The sequence below is a fragment of the Protopterus annectens genome, chromosome 4.part0 (genome assembly GCF_019279795.1).
Source record: "Protopterus annectens isolate FY-2018-M chromosome 4.part0, PAN1.0, whole genome shotgun sequence".
NCBI lineage: Eukaryota > Metazoa > Chordata > Ceratodontiformes > Protopteridae > Protopterus > Protopterus annectens.
This window is the reverse complement of record NC_056733.1, coordinates 1476329924-1476355090: the sequence shown is the minus strand read 5'-3', so window position 1 is coordinate 1476355090 and position 25167 is coordinate 1476329924. Positions and strand designations below refer to the sequence as shown.

The 25167-nt window shown below is 42.6% G+C and overlaps 1 protein-coding gene across 1 annotated transcript in view; it reads right to left on the bottom strand.

The window, feature by feature from the left end:
- DBN1 (drebrin 1) overlaps positions 1-25167 on the bottom strand; it is a 1456369-nt gene that overhangs the window by 603190 nt on the left and 828012 nt on the right. The window contains 1 exon segment of the mRNA XM_044069321.1: positions 23508-23558. Within this exon segment, the coding sequence (XP_043925256.1) occupies positions 23508-23558 (51 nt within the window).

The window sequence follows — 25167 nt, the reverse complement described above, 5'->3', positions numbered from 1 at the left end:
ACTAAACTCGTCTACTAATGTCTTGACAACTAAGCACAGTATACACACAATAAATACAATTAAAGTAAGTTACAGCAATTGAGAGAACTAAGTAATACATTTAAAAAAAATAACTAATTAAAATATAGGTGGTGTGCCACTAGATAGCAAAACACAAATGCTAGCTACAAATAAAATTAAAGTACTACAGTGGACAGCAAAGCAAAAAACAGTTGTAATATGCTCTGGAACAGGGAGTCTGGAATAATATCTTTTTTTTATATATTAGTCAAATATAAAATCAGGAAATACTTGGAACAATAGCAAAAAATTACCTCAAAAATCATCACAACATGGCAGGAAAACCCAAAACTATCTCCAACAGAAATTCCACAGACACATGCATTATCTGGCAGGCTGGGCCTGCTATTGGTCATGACCGATCAGTGCACTATCCCAATTAAAAAAAATAAATAAAATAAAATTATGACAAAGTTTCCAGCCTTAAAAGACTGAAAAAACATGTAAACAAAACCATGGCTTTCCAAAGAAATTGTATTTCTAATCTGACAACAAATGTCAACATATTTATGTTGCTAGTTAAAAAACTTCAGAAAAAAATCAAAAAAAAAAAATTTTAGGGGGGAAACACACCCCACGTTAGTCACTGTTATTATGGCTCAGAGACTGGATTACAACACAGTCACTGTGAAACTGAACTCTGACTGAACTCACAAACTTGAAAACAAACATCTGAAAGGCAGGACACGGAGCACAGCAAAACAGAATGTCAAATGTTGAAAGATGTAACTTCAAGGACAGCATCTCTTGACACTTCACCAGTTACTCCATAAAGGTCAAATTCTGGTGGCCCAGGATAGTGGGCTACATACATGTTGGTTTATAAAGTCCATTGAACATGTGGGAGAAACAGAAAAATGCAGGTTTTGTAAAACCAAATTGGAAAGAGTTGCACACCTTGTTGCTGATTGCGACGTACTAATGGCAGAAAGTACAGTTGTGTACACTTACCATAAATGCAGATGTTCGAGTGTATTCACTGTTGCAGTCATTACATTTGGGTAATCTGCTGGCAGGTTGCCCTCAGTTGGCCTGAATATCAAAGTCTTGGGTCCTGCGTCAGTTGCTGTCTCCTCTTCCATGACGTCAGGTCGTCAGGGGTATAAAACATGCAGCCGACGGCATTTTATTCAGTTTTTCTTGCCCCAGATGTCAGGTGCCCCCCAAATGGGGAGCAAAAAAAAAAAAATATATATATATATATATATATATATATATATATATGTAAATGCACTTTTAGCAACAAACTTAACCTTCATCTAAAAGCAAACACACCACAAAAGCTTTAGAATATAGTGAAGGAAAGAGAAGTTCTAGAAGAAAAAGGGGTATGGCGGGTGGGTAACCCAGACTGCAACAGTGAATACACTCGAATATCTGCATTTATGGTAAGTGTACACAACTGTACTATGTTCTTTGTGTTTCACTGTTGCAGTCATTACATTTGGGTAGAATCCCAAAGCTATGGATGGGAGGATGGAACTAAATAGCATTAGGGGCGGCTATAAGGCCCTGCAGAACTGCAGTGGCAAAGCCTGCCTTGGACTTAGAGAAGAGAGGCAAATGATAATGCTTTGTAAAAGTATGAACAGAGCTCCAAGTAGCAGCTTCTAAAATGTCTTTGGTTGGAACTCCTCTGAGAAAGGCTGCTGAGGTAGAGGCAGCCCTGGTGGAATGTGACCGGATTCCCTTGGGCACTGATTTACCATAATGCAAGTAGCAGAAACGAATGCAGTGGCTTATCCACTTAGAAATAGTCTGCTTTGATATAGCCTTCCTCTCTGATCCTGCAGCAAATGCCACCAGTAGTTGCTCAGACTTTCTTAGAGATTTGGTCCTGTTTAAGTAGAATCTTAGTTGTCTGTGTACGTCCAATGAATGCAGAATCCGCTCCCCCTTGTTCTGCAGATTTGGGTAAAATGTTGGCAGGTGAATAGTTTGGTTAAGAGCCACACTGGATACCACCTTAGGCATAAAGGAAGGATTGGCCCTGAAGGACACCCTGTCCGGGTAAAATGTAATAAAAGGCTCCACAACCATGAGGGCCTGTAGTTCTGAAATCCTTCTTGAAGTGATTGCCAAAAGGAAAGCTGTTTTCCAAGATAGAAGCTTTATTTCCGCAGTAGCTGCTGGTTCAAAAGGAGGCAGGGTGAGTTTTTCCAGCACAGAATTGAGGTCCCATGCAGGAGTTGGTGATCTTCTGGGAGGCCTTAAATTTATGGCCCCTCTAAGATACTGTTTTAGCAGAGGATGAGAAAAGATGGGAGGCTCAGTGTTGTAATGAGCTGAGATGGCAGAGGCATGGATTTTTATTGAAGAAAAGGCTAGGCTCTTGTTAAGCATCTCAGTCAAGTATTGTAAAATCCGAGGAATATTTGGTTTTGCTATGTCCGTTCCTTGTGTTTGGTTCCAAGCACAGAATCTCTTCCATTTATCAGCATAAGATTTTCTAGTACTAGGCCTTCTGGCTTCCAAAATGACATCCATCACAGATTTACTGAGAGGTGTTGTTTGAATAATTACATGATCAGCCATGCTGCCAGGTTCAGAGTTTGGAGCTGAGTGTGCAGAATTTGATTTCTCTGCCGAGACAGTAGATGAGGTATCTGAGGTAAGTACCAAGGAGGGAGTTGAGACATATTCCTTAGAATTGGGTAACAGTGCTGGCGAGGCCAGTCTGGGGCAATTAGGATCATTTTTGTTTTTTTTTCTGTCTGACCTTTAGTAAGACCTTGGGAAGAAGAGGCAGAGGAGGAAAGACATAGACTGATAGGCTTTTCCAACTGAAGGATAGGGGATCCACTTTCCATGCTTGTCTGTGATAAGTCCTTGTGCAGTATTTGTCCAGTTGATAATTTTGGGGAGAGGCAAATAGATCTATGTCTGGGCTCCCCCATTTCTTTGTTATCATGCTGAAGACTTGTGGATCCAGTTTCCACTCGTGAGGCTCCATAAGATTTCTGCTTAGGTTGTCTGCCAGAGTAGTTTGTTTTCCTGGTAGGAATTGAGCTTGAAGATGTACTTGGTAAGTCAAGGCTGTGTCCCACAATTCCATGGCTGGTCCGCAAAGGGGGTAGGAATGTGCACCCCCCTGCTTGTTTATGTACCACATAACTGTTGTGTTGTCCATCTATATCAGTAGTTGTCCAGGATGAAGTAAGTCCTTGAAGGCTGTCAGGGAATTCTGAACAGCTAGCATCTCTTTCTGGTTGATATGCAGATGCATTTGTTTTGGGCTCCATATGCCCTGAATGCATCTCTCAGCCAGGTGGGTCCCCCAAGCATAGTCTGATGCATCTGTAGTTAGGGTTTGGGTGGCAGGGGGTAGAGTGAAAGACTGTCCCTTGTTCTGATGACATGTCTCTGCCCACTAAAGAAACTCCTGCTGCAGGCAAGGAATGAGAGAAATCATTGTTTCCAGACTGTGACAATGTTGACTCCATAAACTTTTTAGATACCATTGAAGTTTCCTCATATGCAGTCTTGCATATGGAATTAGTAGAATGCAGGATGCCATGAACCCCAAAGCCTGCAGAATTTGTCTTGCAGATAACTGGGTTTTTGTTGGCATCTGTTTGAAGTATACAGTCAGTTGCCTTTGTTTGTCTGGTGTAAGGTAAGCCATCTGGGAAGTTGTATTCAAGCTTGCACCCAGGAATGTAATTTTTTGAGAGGGTACCAGTTGTGATTTTTTTTCGTTTATTGTGTACCCTAGGAATGTTAGAAGCCTTTTTACAAATGCCAGATGTTGAAGAAGAATATCCTTGTTTTCTGCTTGAATGAGACAGTCATCCAAGTAAGGATAGATTTGTATGCTTCTTTGCAAAATGCAATTACTGGTGCCAAGCACTTTGTAAAGACCCTGGGTGCAGTAGATAAGCCAAAGGGTAGTGCAGAGAATTGGTAATGCACAAAACCTGCCTTGAAGCGGAGGTATCTTCTGCACGATTCCCTTATTGGGATATGCAGGTATGCCTCTTTTAAGTCTATAGTCACTAACCAAGCGTTCTTGCCCAGCATGGGCAGTAGCTGTTGTAAAGTCAGCATTTTGAATTTTGGTATGTCCAAGAATGCGTTCAAAATTGATAAGTCCAGCATTGGATGTCAAGCATCATCTTTTCTGGGTACCAGAACAGTCTTGAATAAAACCCTTGCCCTTTTTCCTGTTCTGGTACTGGTTGAATAGCCCCCATATCCATGAGGGGCGTAACTTGTTTCTGAGCCTCTGCCCATTGATTTTGTGGCAGATCTGGCCAACTGTTTGGAATTGGCAAAGTATGGAAATAAAATCTGTACCCCTGGGATACTATGTTTAATACACACTTGTCCTGGGTAATTAACTGCCAATTTTGAGCATGAAGTGCCAATTTTCCCCCCAAGGGGGGCTGCCAAAACTTAAGTGCTTGGTGATGGTAGAGGGAAGTCATTGAGACTGCTTACTGTAGGGTTGTGCTTTGTTTCCTCCACATTTGGAGGTAGAGGCACCCCATTGCTTTCACCTGTAAGAACTCTGTAAATGATATCTAGAGCCTTTTGAGCACCTGGATTTGCCTTGTGAGGCTCTGTTGGACACAGGAAAGGACCAATTTTTAGTAGGCCAGTGCCTACTGAATCTGGGTGGCTGCACTTGTAAGAATTTTTTTTACAGTTTGCATAGATTTAGCTTTGTCTTCCATTTTTTTAAAAACCTCTTCTGCCTTATTACCAAACAAAGTATCATGCTGTAAAGGTGCATCCAGCAATTTAGCCTTAACATGATCAGGCAGATTTTGCTCCTTGAGCCAGGCATGCCTTCTAATCACAGATCCAGTAACTGTTGCCCTGCAAGAGGCCTCCAAGGAATCAAAACCACATTGCAAAGTATGCTTTCCAACCTATTCTGCTGCATGCAATAATTCCTGTAATTCTTTATTTTTCACACAATCAGAAATCAACATAATTTCTGTTTCAATAAACCCATAACATGCTGTTGATATTTAAGCATATGAAACTGGCAATTTAAGGCCCTAATTGCCAAGGTTGCAGACGTATAAACCTTCTTTCCCCATCTATCCAGTGCCCTGGAATCTCTATCAGAGGGGGTAGGATTTTTGGCTGCAGAGACCTTTACACCTTTGGGACCCTGTGAGATCAGCAGCAGGATTTTTGAATAAATATTTGTGGGAGTCAGGAATCCTGTAATATCAGTCTGGCTTACTAGGGGCCGGAGGTAGGGAATCAGGAGCCATGCTTGATTCTGAAAACACATCAACAATGTCTAATACAGGAGGTATAGCCAAAGGCCTATGCTGAGGAAGAAGGAAATCCCTAAGCCTCTTTTTTGATTCACAGAAATCCTAACTCTCCCAATGAAAATGTTCCCTTAAAGTATGCAAGGTTTCTCCAAAAGAATAATCCTCAAGAAGAGATGCAGATGGAATGGATTCCTCTGCATCTGAATCCTCATAGGGTGGTACAGAAAATTCCTGATCAGAAGAGGAATCAGAAGAAATAAAAACCTGATCTGAAGATTTATAATCAATGTCTTGCCTAGGCCTCTTAGCAGGGAGGTGGGGGGGACCCCTGATCAAGGTAATTATGTCCTCAGCCATTTTTATCATCTGTGTTTTAGGCATAAGGGCCTGAGCACATGGATCACGAGTCGTTTTTTTTAGACTTAGAAGCTGTTTTTGAAGCTGGCGTCGGTTTTATATAGAAACGTTGTGGCCTGAAAACACCCTCAGAAGCCGGTGCCTGCTCAGTGGCTCCGGACCCATCCAAGGGAGAGACATCCACGGGTACAATACTCTGAGAAGTTTGCGGCATACCTGTTCTCAAAGTAAGCACTCTATTTCATTCTAAAGCCCTGCAGTTGCTCGTATAAGTAATCTTATAAGTAAGCACTAATAAACTAAAGCACTACCCCCTCTTATACTCCCTTTACGTACTTGGCTCCCTATTGGTCCTTTTTGATCAGTCAAAAAGTAGTTTCTTATACTATTCTGGCATGTCCAAAAGTCAGGTTCGGGTTTACTCTCCAGTCCAGCTGGTGAATCTGGGAATCTTGAGGCAATGTTACAACTGCCTTATGTACACAGAACACCCTCTCCTCCTCCCAACAAGCTCAAATATATGTGAGAGATGCAATTATATAGCCAAACTGGAGGCTGAGCTCTTTCAATCCAGTACTGGCGCAGTCCGTCAGGAGGAGAAGGTAACCACACACACCACAAATCCAGTCTCACATAGACCTATCGCAACAGCAAACCAAACACAAACACACAAAAACATACTCGGAGGCTCTAAATAAAAATCTGCCCAAGCAGCAGAGACCTCCAAAGCAGACTTCCAAGCAACCGCTACCCCACAACAATACCCACGTATCACATAGTTCACAAAGTCAGTGTGCCAACACAGTCACAGCCCTTAAGGCTAAACAACACACCTAATACACTTGTAATAGGTGACTCTATTGTCAGACACACTGACATCCCACTCACCAGGCTGAACAAGGAGAAGGTCACTGTAAGCTGCCTGTCGGGTGCCAGGATCCGCCACATAACACAAGCACTCAGGTCACTCCGTCATTGTCCATGCTAGTGTGAATGACCTGAGACGTACCTCCCTAGACTACATGAAAAGAGACACAGAGGAGCTCTCTGATCATGTAGCCCAGGCCGGTGTGACCCTGACCTTGAGTAGCATCTTACCCTCACCAACGATGATGCCACAGTATAAAGACAAAATGATCAATTTTAACAATTGACTAAAGTATTGGTGTCATTCAAAGGGGATCCAGTGTCTGTCAGCCTGGGATGACATGCTCGACAAGCCACATTGCTTCGCTAGGGACGGCTTGCACCTTTCACCCCCTGGGCTTTCGAATACTGGCTAAGGCTCTTGCCACCCCCATAGTGCCTTTTTTAGGCAAGGCTCAAAATACAAACCCACCTCCATAGACAACACAAGGAAAAAGAAACTAAGGGTACTGCTGTTCAACGCCAGAAGTCTAAACCTCAAGATGCATGCACTCGAGGCTCTCCTCAGTATGGAGAATATCAATATATGTGCAGTAACAGAAACCTGGCTCAAGGCTCCCGAGAGCAACCCCGCACTACCAGGTTATACCTCATACCATGCTTTTCGGCCCCAAAACTCAGACCGAACCATAAAAGGACGGGGAGTATCCATATTCATCAAAGATACCCACACCTCCAGGTTAGTGGCACTGCACAAAGCATCGGAGACCATCCATGTGCAACTAACAGTGGGCAAAACTGCCTTTCAGTTTGTAGCCTGCTACAGACCACCCTCCCAACCTCAGGAACCCCACTCAGCTTTCCTGAGAACACTAGAGAATATGAAGGTCTCTCCAAACACCATCATATTGGGTGACTTCAACTACCCAAACATAGACTGGGAGCACTACTCAAGGCCCAACACCCTCACCCAATGGTTCCTAGAATTTATAAACTCAAATGCTATGGATCAACTGGTCACCACTCCCACAAGAGGGGAAAACATATTGGACCTGATCATCACCAACATGGGGACTCCATGTTCCATACCAGAGGTATACCCCTCATTGGTAAGATCTGACCATAAATTAATCTCACTGGACATCCATATCCCGTCCCCACCCCCAGCCAAGGAAACCACGGTGAAGAACTTCTCAAAACAAACTTCACACTTCTCAAAACCGAGGTGGAATCCTTCAAAGCCCCCGGGCCAGTGGAAAATATGTCCCAAACCGCAGAATCCTTTACAAACGCATTCTATGGACACCTACAGGAATGCATGGATCGTGCTATCCCAAATAAAACAAAGACTTACTCCTCCAAAGGCAGGAGACCTGTCTGGTGGACCCCAGCCATAAATAAGCTATACAACAGAAGGAGGAAGCTACTACATGATACAGCAAAATTCCAAAAAGGGAAGGCATCTCTGATCAGTACTAGCAAGAAACTACGATCCCTCATAAAATCATCTAAGGCCAGCTTCGAAAGATAAATTGCACAAGATGCTAAAGATAATCACACGGCCTTCTTTAGTTATGTCAGGAACCTGGGTGGCAACTCCCAGATATGCTCTGAATTAGTGCAAAATGACAAAAAATACACTGAACCCACAGACATTGCCAACATCCTGGCAGACAGGTTCAGTGCAAACTTCTCACTCCCTCCCCCCCCCAAAAGAGCAAATGTCTATCCCAACAGAGTGTAGCCTCCCTGACATCACAGATGCACAGGTGACAGATGCCCTCTCCAAAGCAAAAAACACAGCATCAATGGGACCGGACGGTGTCCCGGGCTGCGTCTTACATGAGCTCCAAGAAGAACTGAACCCTCACATAAAGTCACTGTTCAATCTCAGCCTTACTACAGGATATGTACCCGAGGAATGGCATACAGCAACAGTGGTCCCACTCCACAAAGGTGGTGCTACAACGGACCCCGGAAACTATCGCCCTATAAGCCTGACTAGCCTGGTCTGCAAAGCTATGGAGCATATCATCATGGAACTCATAAACAAAGACATTGGGAACCTCCAAACACTGGATCCTACCCAATTCGGCTTTGTTAAGGGCAGATCTTGCCTCTTGAACCTGGTTGACTTCTTTGAAACAGTCACCAAGGCCATAGATGAAGGGAAGGTAGTCCACACAGCCTACCTGGACCTCGCAAAAGCCTTCGACACAATACCCCACTCGGGCATCATAAATAAGCTCACCAGCTTAAATATCAACCCCTATGTCACAAGATGGGTTGCAAACTGGCTCAGGGATAGAAACCACATGGTCAGAATTGCAGGTGCCATGTCAGACTCTAAACCAGTTACAAGTGGCGTCCCACAAGGCTCAGTCCTGGGACCTCTCTTGTTCTGTATATATTTCTCTGAGGTACAGGCTAACACAGGAGGACTATGGCTGACCAAGTTCGCAGATGATTGCAAACTGGGTGCCATAATCGACTTGCCGACTGACACAAGCATCCTCCGAAAGGGTCTCACAGAGACGGATAACTGATGCGAGAGCCATGGCCTAAAGCTAAATGCCAAAAAGTGCATAGTCATCCCCTTTGGGAAAAACAAAGTGCCCACAAATTACCACATAGGTGGTAATCCATTAAGTACAGAAGAAGTAATTGGGAATTTGGGACCCAATTAGATAGCAATCTCTCCTTTGACAATCATGTTGCCAAAGTGGTTAGAAAGAACTTCTATACAGCACACCTTATCACGAAAGGGTTCACATCTAGATCAAGAGAGGTCATTGTGCCCCTCTACTCATCACTCATCAGGCCCATAATTGAATACAATGCCCCATTTTGGATGTACCTTACCAGACACCTGCAGCAACTGGAAAGACCCTAAAAGTACCTCACCAAGAGGATCAAGGGACTCAAATAGATGCCCTACGCAGTTAGGCTAAAGAAACTCCAGCTCTACTCAGTTGCTTACCGCCTATTCAGAGGCGATCTGTGCCTGATGTATAAAGCTATGTCCAAACCAGAATTAATGGACATGCTCCACCTCAGGAAATCCAAATCCCTTAGAGCTACATGCTCCAGGGACTTAAACCTCAGCACAGAAATAAATAGGATATGCTGGAGGGACAGATTCATATCCCAGAGGCTCCACTCACTCTGGAACAAAATCCCAATCCATGTTAGGCAGAGCCCCTCAATGACCCTCTTCAAGAGAAATCTTGACGAGTGGATGGGACATCGTAGGTTTACCCCTGGGATCTCTTCTGTGTCCCTACTAGACAGAGGCACAGTAAACTAACCTTAAAAGGGCTATCTTCTGTGACCTACTATACAGAGGCACAGTCAACTAATCTAAAAGGGTGGCAAAGGCCAAACACACTCTGGCTAGGCTTATAAATGCCCTAGGGCAGACAGCCTAGTATCAACCTATGAACCTATGAACCTATATTCAGGCTGACTGAGGGCAACCTGCCAGCAGATTACCCAAATGTAATGACTGCAACAGTGAAACACGAAAAACATCGACTGTATACTGAAAGGCATAATAATGTGGTGAGACGGTTGCAGTGGAGATTGTGCAAACATTTTGGTACTGAAGTGGCCAAAAAACACTGGAAACATGAGCCACAAAGCATCATAGAAAATGAAGTCTACATCACATGGGATCATCCATTACCAACAGTTCAAAAGACAGATGCTAGAAAACAGGACAAAGTGGTCCAAGAAAAGAAGACAAGAGTAGCATTGATCATAGGTTGTACTAGGCTATCGGTCCTAGGACCTATACAAGCCTAGCCATAACAATTCCATGGCTATTTCTTCCCACACTATGATTGAAAGTGCCACACCCAGTGACTACAATGTCTTGCATACAGAGAGACACAAAGTCATAAAATATCAGGCTCTGCAGGCAGAAACTACAGCAATGTAGAAGAAAGATACCCAGACAGTTCCAATAGTAGTAGGAGCAACAGGTCTTATAAAAAAAGAATTTACAATCGTATTTAGACATGTTACCAATACATGTAACTCCATACGAACAGCAGGAGGAGTCATTACTGGGCACATTGCGGGTGCTGCAAAGAGCTGACATAAAAGATTGAAACAATACTAATTTCATGAATTTTAATCATACTTTGACTTAGAAATGGGGACCATTCCTGTCATGGTATTAGAAACCCAAAAGACTTGAAGAAATTAAAAAAAGTCAAATGCAGTGAAAGTTTTGAAGCATGAGGAGAATACATCTAAGATGACTTCCCTGCTTAGTCTAGCAGAAGCATATCGGCATCAAGCAGGAATGGATATCAATCCACAAGTAGATAAAAATCAGGCAGCAACTGAATGTGCCAAAAAACAAAAGAAAGAATATAAGGTGAAGGACCAGAACAGAAGGCAAGAAATGTGGAAAATGCATAAATATAGAGTTGCAAGTATAGAAAACATCTGGAAGAACCTCATGTTGATCAGGAACGAATGTAGGAATAGTTAAGGAGAGGCAAATTCAAACCACGAGATGACAGGTTAATATTGGCAGCACAAGATAGTGGGCTACGTACATGTTGGTTTACAAAGTCTATTGAACATGTGGGAGAAACAGACAAATGTAGGTTTTGTAAAACAGAATCAGAAACAGTTGCATACCTCATTGCTGGTTGTGACATACTAATGGCAGAGGGACTATATACTGAAAGGCATAATAATGTGCCAAGACTGTTGCACTGGGGATTGTGCAAACATTATGCTACTGAAGTGGCTGAAAAACACTGGAAACATGAGCCACAAAGCATCATAGAAAATGATGAAGTCTACATTACATGGGATCACCCATTACCGACAGATCAAAAGGTAGACGCTAGAAAACCGGATATAGTGGTCCATGAAAAGTAGACAGCAGCACTGATCATTGAAATCGCTACACTTAGTGGCTACAGTGTCTTGCGTACAAAGAGACACAAAGTCATAAAATATCAGGATTTGCAGGCAGAACTGAGAGCAATGTGGAAGAATGATACCCTGACAGTTCCAATAGTAGTAGGAGCAATGGGTCTTATAAAAAATAATCTAAAATTGTATTCAGATACGTTACCAATCCATGCAACTCTGTACGAATTGCAGAAGGAGTCATTATTGGGCACACTGCGGGTGCTGCGAAGAGAACTTCCCGCTGACATCAAAGACTGAAACAATACTAATTTCATGAACTTTAATTGTACTTTGAGTTAGGAATGGGGTCCATTCTTGTCATGGTATTAGAAACCCAAATGATTTGGAGAAATTAAAAAGGGCAAGTCAGACAAGTCAATCCAACAGATTAGGTCAAACTGTAGCAGAAAGAATTCAAAGAAAATAAAATAAGCAAAAGTTTGTCTTGGAACAATGTCAGACAATGTGGGCAAAATATGCAAAGGAAGCAGGAATATAGTAATAGCCTACCACTGAACAAGCTCAGATTGACAGAAGATAAAAAAGAACAGAAAAATATCAAATATGTAGAAAAATATGTAACGTGAAAGAAAACAAAAACAGAACAAGGTAGGCATCTAATCACAGCCATCAGTTCTCTGAAATTTCCTGACCCACAACTTCAGCACAACATGAATTCTGCATATAAGGAAGTTTTCAGTGATTAATGCACAAAAGCTTTGCACTACAGTACAACATTCTTCTTACTAGCACCGTCTATAAAGCAGGATTTCAATGATCACCTTTTTTATTGCATGTCTGTTACACACACACACACACACACACACACACACACACACACACACACACACACACACACACACACACACAGAGTTAACCTCAGACATCCGTAACAGACGCAGGACTTCATTTGAGTTACAATAAATACATACAGTGGATGTAAAAAGTGTACTCACCCCTGTTAAAATGCCAGGCTTTTGTGATATAAAGAAATGAGACTACAATAAATAATTTCAACACTTTTCCCACCTTTATGTGACCTAGAACCTGTGCAATTCAATTAAAAAACAAATCTGTTAGGGGAAAAAAATAAAAAAATGTACAATAAGCTGGTTGCATAAGTGTGCACACCCTTAAACTAATACTTTGTTGTAGTGCCTTTTGATTTAATTTCAGCATTCAGTCTTCTTGGGAGGAGTCCATCAGCATGGCACATCTTGACTTGGCAAAATCTGCCCACTCTTCCTTGCAAAAGCACTCCAAATCTGTCAGATTGCGAGGGCATCTCTTGTGCACAGCCTTCTTCAGGTCACCCCGCAGATATTCTACTGGATTTAGGGCTGGGCTCTGGCTGGGCCATTCCAAAACTTAAATTTTCTTCTCATCAAGCCATTCTTTTTGTTGATTTGGATGTATGCTTGGAAAGGTGAAATTCCTCTTTATCTTCAGCTTTCTAGCAGACGCCTGAAGGTTTTGAGCCAAAAGTGACTGGTATTTGGAACTGTTCGTAATTTCCTCCACCTTGACTTAAGCCCCAGTTCCAGCTGAAGAAAGGCAACTCTAAAGCATGATATTGTCAACCTCCATGCTTCACCACGGGGATAGTGTGCTTTTGGTGATGCAAGTGTTGTTTTTGCGCCAAATGTACGTTTAGGAATTGTAACCAAAAAGTTCAACCTTGGTCTCATCAGACCATAACATATTTTCTGACATGCTTTTGGGAGACAATGTATTGTTTTGCAAATTTTAGCCGGGCATGGATGTTTTTCTGTATAAGAAAAGGATTCCATCTTGCAACCCTATCCCATAGTCCAGACATATGGAGAATATGGGAGATTGTTGTCACATGTTATACACAACCAGTAGTCAGAAATTCCTGCAGCTCCTTCGGTGTTGCTGTAGGTCTCTTGGCAGCCTCCCTGACCAGTTTCAAGTTTTTTGCAACGTCATTGTTGTCCCATATTTTCTCCAATTTGTGATGACTGTCTTCACTGTGTTCCATGGTATATCCAATGCTGTGGACATTTTTTGTACCCTTCTTCTGACTGATACCTTTCAACAATGAGATCCCTTTGATGCTTTGTAAGCTGTCTGCGAATGAGGGCTTTTGCTGTAGCAGGCAACTGATTAAATGTCAGGAAAATCCTACTAGGATAGCTGAACTTTATTTGGGGTTAATCAGAGTCTCTTTAATTGATGGCAGGTGTGTACCCAAGAAGACTGAATGTTGTAATTAAATCAAAAGGTGCTTCAACAAAGTATTAGCTTAAGGGTGTGCACACTTATGCAACCAGCTTATTGTACGTTTTTTATTTTTTTTATATTTTTTCCTCTAACATATTTGTTTTTCAATTCAACTGTACAGGTTATAGGGGTCACATTAAAGGTGGGAAACGTTTTGAAATGACTTATTGTGGTCTCATTTTCTATATCACAAAAACCTGGCATTTTAACAGGGGTGTGTACACTTTTTATACCCACTGTGCATGCATACATTTGTAGGAAAAAACTGCTGTACACAGTACAGAATACTCCTTTTTATTTAAGGTCTAGACCATGAATTTTATACAGATTGAGCAACTTCAGCAGTCAACAATAGTCTGTGGGGGAGGTTTACTCAACTTTTTTAAAATTTTAACATGTCAAAAATGTGGCAAGAAAATCTGTGTACACTGTATTCTGTCCACCCCCCCCCCCCTTCCAGCACATCCCTTGGATCCTGAACTGCTCCTTTCATGGCTGTTCCTGATGTAACTCTTGCTTGGGGTGGATACACTCACCTTCCAAGAATGTTGGCCTTATGGTGCTCATTTTAGTAACACATCTAGGAAGTGAGGGATCCCAGAAGGATACTGCACTGGATTCATCACAACTAGGGCAGCACACTCATCAGCTGTTCATGCAGATTGGTAATGTGACGTAGGCTAGGGATGCACCCACCACGAACACAAACTGGCTGCTTCCTAGTCCTCCCACATACCCAGCCTCACAGTCTGCTGTTATACTATAATCTCTTGCCTCTGCCAAAGCCCATAAGCTCTCCATCCAGCACACTGTCAACACTATCAGGATGGAAATATCCATCCCCCCTGCTATACCATCAAGCACTTAAACCACCAAACAAAAGCAAGTTGCCTGGGCCATACTCGGAGTATCCTAGTAAGCCGCCAGCACAAACTATATACCACAGTCTCTTTTGCATTAAAAATTAAGAAAAGGCACCTACTTCGTTTGCAATTTGATCTCTACTCATCTTCAAGGACCAGCTGTGTCAAACTGATTTAGTTTATGCCCACATTGCGATCACTGTTTAGGTGTCAACAATTCTCCTGTCAAGGGCTTTCATCTGCACAGGTCTACTTACATACAGAGAGAAAAGACCTCATTTCATCATTCACAAAGTGCAGGGATGAAACAAGCAGCTAGTAAATATACCACAAAGGTATATAAATAAATTCATAAATCCCATCAGATCTGCTCATTCTTGAGAAAGACTTAAAAGCAATGTATACAAACCAAGCTGATGCCCTCCAGAGGTACTTCCTCTCCCCATATGACATCACCACATTCACATGACCTTGCTGAATAAAATGCATGGGACCACAGTTGCATTTGAAGACGTTTCTTAAAACATCAACTCAAATGACTAATAATAAATTTGATGAATTTTATATCTAACAAAAACTGATAGTCTTGGTCCGGCGTCGGTTGCTGTCGCCTCCTCCCTGACGTCAGTGCGACAGGGGTATATAAGATGCAGCCGACGCCATTTTCTTCAGTTTTTCTTGCCACAGATGTCAGGTGCCCCCAAAAAGGTAGGCTATTCCAATTGCTAATAAAACATACATAAGAAAAGCAATCAACAACTTTCAGATACCAGCAAATACTCCCCATAGGTAGTAAAGGGTAGAAGACATAGGTACAAACCAGCAATTGAGAGGGGAAGGAGGGAGGGTAACCTGGACTGCAGCAGTGTATACACTCGAACATCTACATTTATGGTAGGTACAAAACTGTACTATGTTCATCGTGTTACACTGCTGCAGTCATTACACTTGGGTAGAATCCCAAAGCTGAGGTAGTACTATAAGGCATTAGGGGTGGCTATAAGGCCCTGCAGCACCACAGTGGTGAAGCCAGATCTGGATTTAGATTATAGCGGCAGATGGTAGTGCTTGGTGAAGGTATGTACAGAACTCCAAGTTGCTGCTTCCAAAATGTCCTTGGTAGGTACTCCTCTGAGGCAGGCAGTTGAAGTGGCTGTTGCCCTGGTGGAGTGAGATCTAATGCTGTTAGGTACAGGTTTCCCATGGTGTATATAGCAGAAACATATACAGTGTCCTATCCATTTTGAAATAGTCTGTTTTGAAATGGCTTTTCCTTGTGCTCCTGCAGCATATGCTACCAATAATTGCTCAGATTTTCTGAAAGCTTTGGTTTTGTCCAAGTAGAAGCATAACTGCCTGTGTATGTCCAAAGAATGCAGTAATCTCTCCCCTTTATTCTGTGGATTTGGATAAAAAGCTGGCAAGTGAATAGTTTGGTTTAGAGCCACACTTGATACCCACCTTTGGCATAAACGTAGGGTTAGTTCTTAAAGACACCCTGTCTTGGTGGAAGATGATGAAAGGTTCCACTGTCATTAGTGCCTGTAATTCTGAAACTCTTCGTGCTGATGTTATTGCCAGGAGTAGAGCAGTTTTCCAAGAGATACATTTTAAATCTGCTGTGTTAGCTGGCTCAAAAGGAGGTAAAGTTAATTTTTCCAACACGAAGTTGAGGTCCCAAGTTGGAGTAGGTGCTCTACGGGGTGGTCTTATGTTTTTAGCCCCTCTGAGGTACTGTTTTAGCAAAGGATTAGAGAAAATTGGTGGATCCGTGTTGTAATGAGTAGAGATGGCAGAGGCGTGGATCTTGATAGATGAAAAGGAGAGGCCTTTGTCCAGCATCTCAGTTAAATATTGTAGTATCTGAGGAATATTTGGGACAAGAGGGTCAAGGCTGTGAGCCTGGTTCCAGGCACAGAATCTCTTCCATTTATTCGAATAGGCTTTCCTGGTACTAGGCCTTCTGGCCTCCAGAATGACATCCGTAACAGCTTTGGAGAAAGGCATTGCTTGCTGACTAGGTAATCTTCCATGCAGCCAGGTTTAAAGTCTTTAGCTGGCTGTGAAGTATCTGATTGTTGTGCTGAGTCAGCAGATGTGGGATTTGAGGCAGAATCCAGCGTGGTCCTTGTGCTAAGTTCTTCAAGATTGGGTAGCAGTGCTGGCGTGGCCAGTCTGGTGCAATCAGGATCATCTTTGGCTCTTCCTGCCTGGCTTTTATGAGTAACTTTGGAAGGATAGGCAGTGGTGGGAAAGCATATACTTGTAGGTTTTTCCAGCTGAATGAGGGGGCATCCACTTTCCATGCTTGTGGATGGTAAGTCCTTGTGCAGAATTTCTGTAGCTGGCAGTTCATTGGGGATGCAAACAGATCTATGTCCGGGCTCCACCATTTCTGTGTTATCATTCTGAATATTTGTGGATTCAATTTACATTCATGGGGATCCATGATGTTTCTGCTTAAGTCATCTGCCAGTGTGTTTTTCTCTCCTGGCAGGAATTGTGCTTGCAGATGAACTTGATAGTTTAGAGCTGTGTCCCACAAGGTCATGGCTTGTCTGCAGAGGGGATAAGAGTGAGTGCCCCCTTGCTTGTTTATGTACCACATAACTGTGGTGTTGTCTGTCTTTAGTAGCAGTTGTCCTGGATGTAGCAGGTCCTTGAAGGCTATTAGGGCATTTTGTACAGCTAGCATCTCTTTTTGATCGATGTGAATATGCCTTTGTTCTGTGGGCCACTTGCCCTGAATACATTTTCCTGCCATGTGTGCTCCCCAGGCGTAATCCGATGCATCTGTTGTCAGTGTTTGCCTGGCTGTGGGTTGAGTAAAAGGCTGTCCCTTGTTGAAGTGACAAGCTTGAGCCCACAATCGAAACTCCTGTTGAAGGCAAGGAATTAGTGGTGTAACTGTTTCCAAACTTTGACAGTGTTGAGACCAGACACTCTTTAGGTACCATTGTAGTTTCCTCATATGCAGCCTGGCATATGGAAATAGTAGTATGCAAGATGCCATGTAACCCAAGGCCTGCAGAATTTTTCTTGTAGGGAGTTGGGTTCTTGTTGCCATCAATTGAAAATATTGAGTCAGATGTCCTTGCTTGTCTGACGTGAGATAAGTCATCTGGGCCGTTGTATTCAAGCTGGCACCCAGGAATATTATCTCTTGTGAGGGCACTAGTTTTGATTTCTTTTCGTTTACTGTGTACCCTAGGCAACTTAATAACTGTTTTACAAACTCCAGATGCTTTAGAAGAATGTCCTTGCTCTCTGCTTGAATCAGGCAGTCATCCAGGTACGGATAAATTTGAATTCCTTTCTGTCTGCAAAATGCAATTACTGGTGCCAGGCACTTTGTGAAGCCCTGGGCACAGTAGATAAGCCAAAGGGCAGTGCAGAGAATTGATAGTGCATTGAACCAGCTATGAATCTGAGGTATCTTCTGCAGTTTTGTCTGATAGGGACATGTAGGTATGCCTCCTTGAGGTCCAAGGTTATGAGCCAAGCTTTCTTGCCCAGCATGGGAAGAAGCTGCTGTAGTGTCAACATTTTGAATTTCGGAACATCCAAGTAAGTGTTTAGGGAAGAAAGATCCAGAATGGGCCTGCAGGCTTTGTCCTTTCTGGGAACCAGAAAGAGTCTTGAGTAAAATCCTTGTCCTTGCTCCTGTGGTGGTACCTCTTGCATAGCTCTCATGTCCATGAGTGCTGTAATTTGTTTTTGAGCCTCTACCCATTGATTTGGTGGCAGGTTTGGCATTCCTTTTAACCTTGGCAGAGTGTGAAAGTGGAACCTGTAACCTTGATATAATGTTGAGAACCCATTTGTCTTTGGTGATCATATGCCAATTGTGATAGAAAAGTGCCAGTTTTCCTCCCAAGGGGGCAGCCAAGAGAGAGCTGTTTGGCAGCTGTAGTGGGAAGTCATTGGGGCTGTTTTTTATAAGGTTGTGGCCTGTCTTCCCCTTCTTTCTGGCCTGATGCACCCCATTGTCGAGACCTGTAAGAACCTTGTGGTGGACCTCTACCTCTTGGACGTCTGTATCTGGCCCTTTGAGGTCTGTCTGAAACTGGAAAGGACCAATTCTTTGTTGGCCAATTTCTGCTAAATCGAGGAGGCTGAACCTGTAAGAAATCCTTCACAATTTGCATAGATTTTGCCTTATCCTCCATTTTCTTTAATACCTCTTCTGCCTTAACTCCAAATAACACATCCTGCTGCAAAGGTGCATCCAATAGTTTTGCTTTAACATGATCTGGTAACGTATGTTCTTTTAACCAAGAATGTCTTCTAATGACAGAACCTGTAACAGCTGCTCTACAGGAGGCCTCTAAAGAATCAAAACCACATTGCAAAGTGTGTTTTCCCACTTGTTCAGCTGCATGCAATAAACCCTGCATTTCCTTTAAATTAGGAGGATCCGAATCTGGAAGCATTTTTTGTTTCAACTGAGACATCAAAAATTGCTGATATTTTAACATGTGAAACTGGCAATTTAAGGCCCTCATTGCTAAAGTTGCAGACATATATACTTTCTTCCCCCATCTGTCTAATGCTCTGGAATCTCTGTCAGAGGGGACTGGATTCTTTGCTGATGAGGCCTTAACCCCTTTGGGTCCCTGAGAAATAGTTTCAGTGTCAGCAACAGGGCTTTTATAAAGAAATTTGTGTGAGTCAGGGACTCTGTATTATCTGTCAGGCTTAACTGGGGCTGGAGGTAAAGAATCGGGATTTAAGCTGGATTCAGTATACACATCATCCACAATATCTAACACTGGCGGAATAGCAAGGGGCCTGTGTTAAGGTAATAAAAGAAAGTCTCTGAGCCTTTTCTTGGATTCTGAGTAATTCTGGCCTTCCCAATGGAAATGCTCCCTCATGGTATGTAAGGTTTCCCCAAAGGAGTAGTCCTCAGGCAGAGAGGCTGATGGAATTGATTCCTCAGCATCAGAATCCTCATAAGGGGGTAAGGAGTATCCTAGGTCTGAGGATGAATCTGAAGAGATGGATACCTGGTCGGATGAGTCATAGTCTGCATCCTGTCTAGGCCTTTTATCAGGAGGGGGATGGGAACCCCTGATCAGAGTGATTAGGTTTTCGGCCATTTTGAGTATTTGTTTCTTAGGCATGGAGGCCTGTCCTGGAGAATGCTGTATTTGTTTCTTTGTTTTTAAAGTAGGTTTAGACTTAGCAGAAGATTTAATGCTTAACTGAGTAGGTCTGAAAACACCCTCTGAAACTGCGGGTTGTTCAGCTATTCCGGATCCCTCTGAAGGGGTAGTTTCGGTAATCTGAATAACTTGCGCATCCGAAGGCCCAGCCATCTCCACATGGGAATCAGAGGCAGCCTGTGGTTCTACAGAAGCGGTCGTCAGGGGCTGCGAAGGCGCCTCGCTGAAAACCGGAGAACCGGCGACTGACCTAGAAGAGACTTCGTCAGTTTTGGGCCTCGGATGCCTATCCTTGTCTTTGCGCTTTTTATGTATTCCGGTCGTCGGAAGTTCCGACGGCATGGTATAATTGAATTTTCTGCCAAAGTAATGTCAGGCAAAATCAAACCGACATTTAATAGTGCGCTTGTTAAACCTAGCACAAAACTGACAACCAGTGACGTCGTGGTCTGGGCTAGGCATGGGATACAATAAGAATGGAAATCCTTATGAGGTATTTGCTTCCCACAAGAAATACATTTATTAACTTTTACTGACATCGGTCTGAGGCAAGAAAAAGTTTCCCCAACGGGGAACTTAGCTTTGTAGAAGACTTCGGTTCTGGATTCGGAATGAAAATCTCAGGAGTAGGCCGGCCGGCACTTGCGAACTGCTTTTGCTTCGGGCACCGCGCGGCAAGAAAGACTGAAGAAAATGGCGTTGGCTGCATCTTATATACCCCTGTCGCACTGACGTCAGGGAGAAGGCGACAGCAACAGACGCCGGAACAAGACTTTGGAACTCAGGCCGACTGGGGAACCGCCTGACGGCAGGATAACCCAAGTGTAATGACTGCAGCAGTGTAACACGATGAACATCTACCATTCCTTCTGCAGCAGATTGATCACTGTGCCCAGATTTGGAAATAAAAAATAGCCTGTAAGCAATACAAATAATTATTCTACAAGAAGTTTACAGATACTTTCCGGAAAAAGTAACTTTTTAATGAATACTCACAAATGATTCCTAAAACATCTCTCCTACGTTCACATACATTTGAAAGATTTTCTTGTTCCTCTCATTTCTTCTATCTTCTACTTCTCTTACAAGAAAATGCAACTAATTTTATTTGAACTAATGTACTACTAAAGTCCACCCAGTGCTAATTATGCTGCTGCATAATATACCTTTTTATTTAATAATTAATTGCTTTATTCATCCTCACTTTGTATATAATGCTGCTAAAAGTTACTTGAGCTTACTGCATGTCGTATATATGTACTACTGTTAATATTTCTTGAGGCGGTATTTTTCTCGGGCCTCCACTGAAAAGGGGCTCGTTTGTCAAGTCAGATTTTCCAGGTAAACAATTGGAAATAAATAAAAGTTATGGCTGGAGAGAAGCAGTAGCTCCAATAGGAGGAAGTGTTTCTCGATCTCTTGCAAAATTAAGCTTCAGGACTCGTTTGCTTCCTTATTTTATAACTTGATAAAATCATTGCATCATTAAATGGAAAAATACACTTCTAATTCATCTAATACATTAAAAAAACTACTTTAAACTCGCATTTTGTTAACAAGCTTGCAACTGAAACCTCTGTTTCTACTCAAGTTTCTATCCCATAAATGACATTTTGTGGGCAGAATGAGTTGTCATGTGCCTGATGTCAACACACTAGGTCAGAGGTCGACCAGGGATATTTAAACCTTAGCAGTAGAATCATTTGTCATTTCAGTTTTACTTCTTAACTCTGTTATTTCCTTTCCATCAGGTACAACAATGAGCAGCTGTCCACCAGCAACCTTAAAGTAAGCAGCGAAAAATGGTTTTGTGTTTAGCCACATTTATTTAGTGAAGTAAAGTACAGTTGTGTAAAATCTTACCATAACGGTAGATGTGTTTCTCTGCACTGTTGCAGCATTCATAACAGTAGGGATCCCCTGCCAAGGGCAGCCCAACATCCAGACAGTATACCAAACCCTTTAGGTTGCTTTAAGGTATGCTGTACTTCACACATCTGCTCCTCGCGTACTGATATTGTTTTATTTTTTGTGATATCAGTACCATTAAATGGTTTTAGAGGTGTTGTTCCTTTTGTGGCCCGTGAGCACTAAACAACGGTTCATTGGGTTGTATGAGTGGTCTACTTATTGTCTGGTGTTATGAGTCATATAGATTAGATGTTATTCTGCATCTATTGTTTGGCAGGATTGTGGATTACTGAAAATTGCATTACTACTTTCTTCTTCAGTCACTGCCTAGAGATTTTTAGATGTGTTTTAATTAGGGACCATATATTCCTTAGGTAGGCTATCGCTATACACAGCCACTGCACTTGTTGATGCAGAAGGGCAGTCGCAATGATCTTTGCTAGAAATACATCTATTTAATCCATAAAAGTGGGGAGATTTACCTTTTCCATAACTTCCCACAACAAATTTTAGGAAGTCAGAAACCTCATTCAGCTTGTTACAAAACAATTTGACTTCTTGAACCCCCCCCATTTAATATGAAAACCAGATCATCTATAAATCTCTTATAATAAAACAATTTAAATTCATTTCTCAAAGAATCTAGAATGGTGTGCTCCCACCACCTCATAACTAGATTAGCAAAAACAGGGGCTGCTGGAGACCCCACTGCAACCCCTTTAATTTGTCTAATATTTGTAATTAAATATAAAAAAAAATGTTTTCAAGAAACACTTCCAAAGCATCACAATAAAAATTAACTTCTGTATTAGACATATTACTATAATATTGTAAATACGCCCTTCACAGCTTCTATCTCCTTATTATGGGGTATGGAAGTAAACAAGGAAACAACGTCAAGGGTAAAAATGATATGATGATCTGGGTCAAATAAATGGGCTTCATTAACTACTCTAATACTGTCCAAGAAGTCCCAGGAATCTTTCAAGGAAGAGTTCATTTTAACAACAAAAGGATTTAACACTGCCATCAACCATCTTTGAAATCCCTCCTGTAACATAGTTCGGAGCAGAAATGATGGGTCTAAAGGGGGAGTCAATCAGGCTTTTATGAGTCTTAGGAATGCCAAACAAAACCCCCACTTTAGGATGTTCTACTTCACAAAAATTATACAGATAGGTTCAGTGCTAACTTTACCTCCATCTCACCCCATAGAGGGCCCATCTCTATACCGGAAGAATGCAAAGTTCCTGTAATCACGGCTGCACAGGTAAAAAAACACACTCTCCAAAGCCAAGAACACAGCATCCATGGGACCTGACAATATCCCAGGCTGTGTTCTACATGAACTACAGAATGAACTGGCACCCTAAGTACCATGTTCAATCATAGCCTCACCTCACGCTTTGTGCCCACTGAATGGCGCACCGTGATGGTTATCCCACTCCACAAAGGGGGAGCCATGATGGACCCCGGGAACTACCACCCCATTAGCCTGATGAGCCTGGTCTGCAAGGCCATGGAACGTATCATCATGGAACTCATAAACAAAGACATTGGTAATCTCCAAACTCTGAACCCTACCCAGTTCGGGTTTGTAAAATGCAGATCATGTCTCCTAAACCTGATTGACTTCTTTGAAGCAGTCACTAAAGCCATAGATGAGAGTAAGGTGGTTCACACAGCTTATCTAGATCTCACCAAGGCTTTCAACACCATGTCCCACTCTGGAATTATAGATAAGCTCACAAAACTAGGTATAAATCCCTATGTCACAAGATGGGTTGCCAACTGGCTCATGGACCGAACCCACACTGTGAAAGTAGCAGACTCCAAATCAGACTTCAGACCAGTGACAAGTGGTGTACCACAGGGTTCAGCCCTGGGTCCTCTCCTGTTTGGTATCTACTAAGTACAGGCTAACACAGAAGGTCTTTGGCTAACAAGGTTTGCAGATGACTGCAAACTAGGAGCCATAATTGAAACTCCTAATGATGTGGACATACTACGAAAGGGCCTCACTGAGACAGATGCCTAGTGTCAAAGCCATGGCCTGAAGCTCAATGCCAAAAAGTGTATTGTCATCCCCTTTGGTAAAAACTCTGTACCCATGAACTACAACATAAGTGGTAGTCTACTTAACGCCGAAAGTGTGATAAGAGACCTTGGGACACAGGTGGACAGTAGTCTCTCCTTTGATAAGCACATTGCCACAGTGGTCAGTAAATCCTTGTATGTGGCTCACCTCATCACAAAAGGTTTCTCATCCAGAAAAAAAAGAGGTCAATGTTCCCCTCTACTCATCACTCATTAGACCCATTATAGAGTACAACGCCCCTTTTGGTATGTACCTCACAAGACAACAACTGGAAAGGGCACAGAAAAACCTCACAAAGAGGATTACTGGCCTCATACAGATGCCCTACGCAGACCGTCTCAAAAAACTCCAGCTAAACTCTGTCGCATATCGCCTACTCAGAGGCGATCTCTGCCTAACATACAAAGCTATGTCAAACCCAGAGCTGTTGGACATGCTCCACAAAGAAATCCCAGTCCCTCTGAGCTACACGCTCTAGGGACCTAAACCTTGTCACCACAATAAACAGAACATGCTGGATGGATAGATTCCTGTCCCAGAGACTTCCCATACGCTGGAACAGACTACCTATCTATGTCAAACAGAGCTCCTCATTAGCACTCCAAAAAAAGTCTTGATGATTGGATGGGAAATAGGAAATTCACCCCAGGGATCACATCTGTGGCTCTGCTCGACAGGGGCACAGGAAAAGCCTAGTACCTACCTATGAACTTACACTTGGTCTTTTTTTTAAAGTTTTTATAAAGAAGTACAGCAGTATGTCTGTCACAGTGTTAAACTGATAATTTCTTATGTGGAGATACTGCAGATAACTAGGATATGGGTGGCTGACTTATTACTGCTCAGTTTTAGTGAAATTAATAACAAATTATATTCTTTCTCTCTCCTTAACTAGGTATGATGGCCCTTCAAGCATTTAAATCCAGATGGGGCAAGATTGCAGACAGAGAGGAACCAATCATCATTAACAGTGGGCAAGAGGGCACAGGCAGAATCAGATGTAACTGACACTAGGGAGGGTGAGCTGGCAGTCAAGAAGATGAGATGCAGGGCCCAGAAGGGGACACCACAGCTATTAGAAGGCTATCAGAGCTCAAACTTGTTAGTTGGTTGCACAGCCCTTGGAGTGTCTTAAAGGTAATGACTGGAAGGCGGACATTAGTTCACAGGTTCATATGCATGTACTAGGGTAGCTTAAGCTTAGCCAGTTCCCCTTTTTGTGCTTGAATGAACCTATCCCATTGGTTAGAGACTGGCCTTAGCCATCCCAAGTGTGATAATTACACATTACCCCTAATGAGAATCACTGGGATCACATACCATAGATAATTTAATGAACCCATGCATGGGAAAAGCATTTAGGAGCTGCCTCTGTCCATTAGTAGTACAGGAGGGCAGTACTGGGGTAAATTTTCTGTTTCCCTTACACA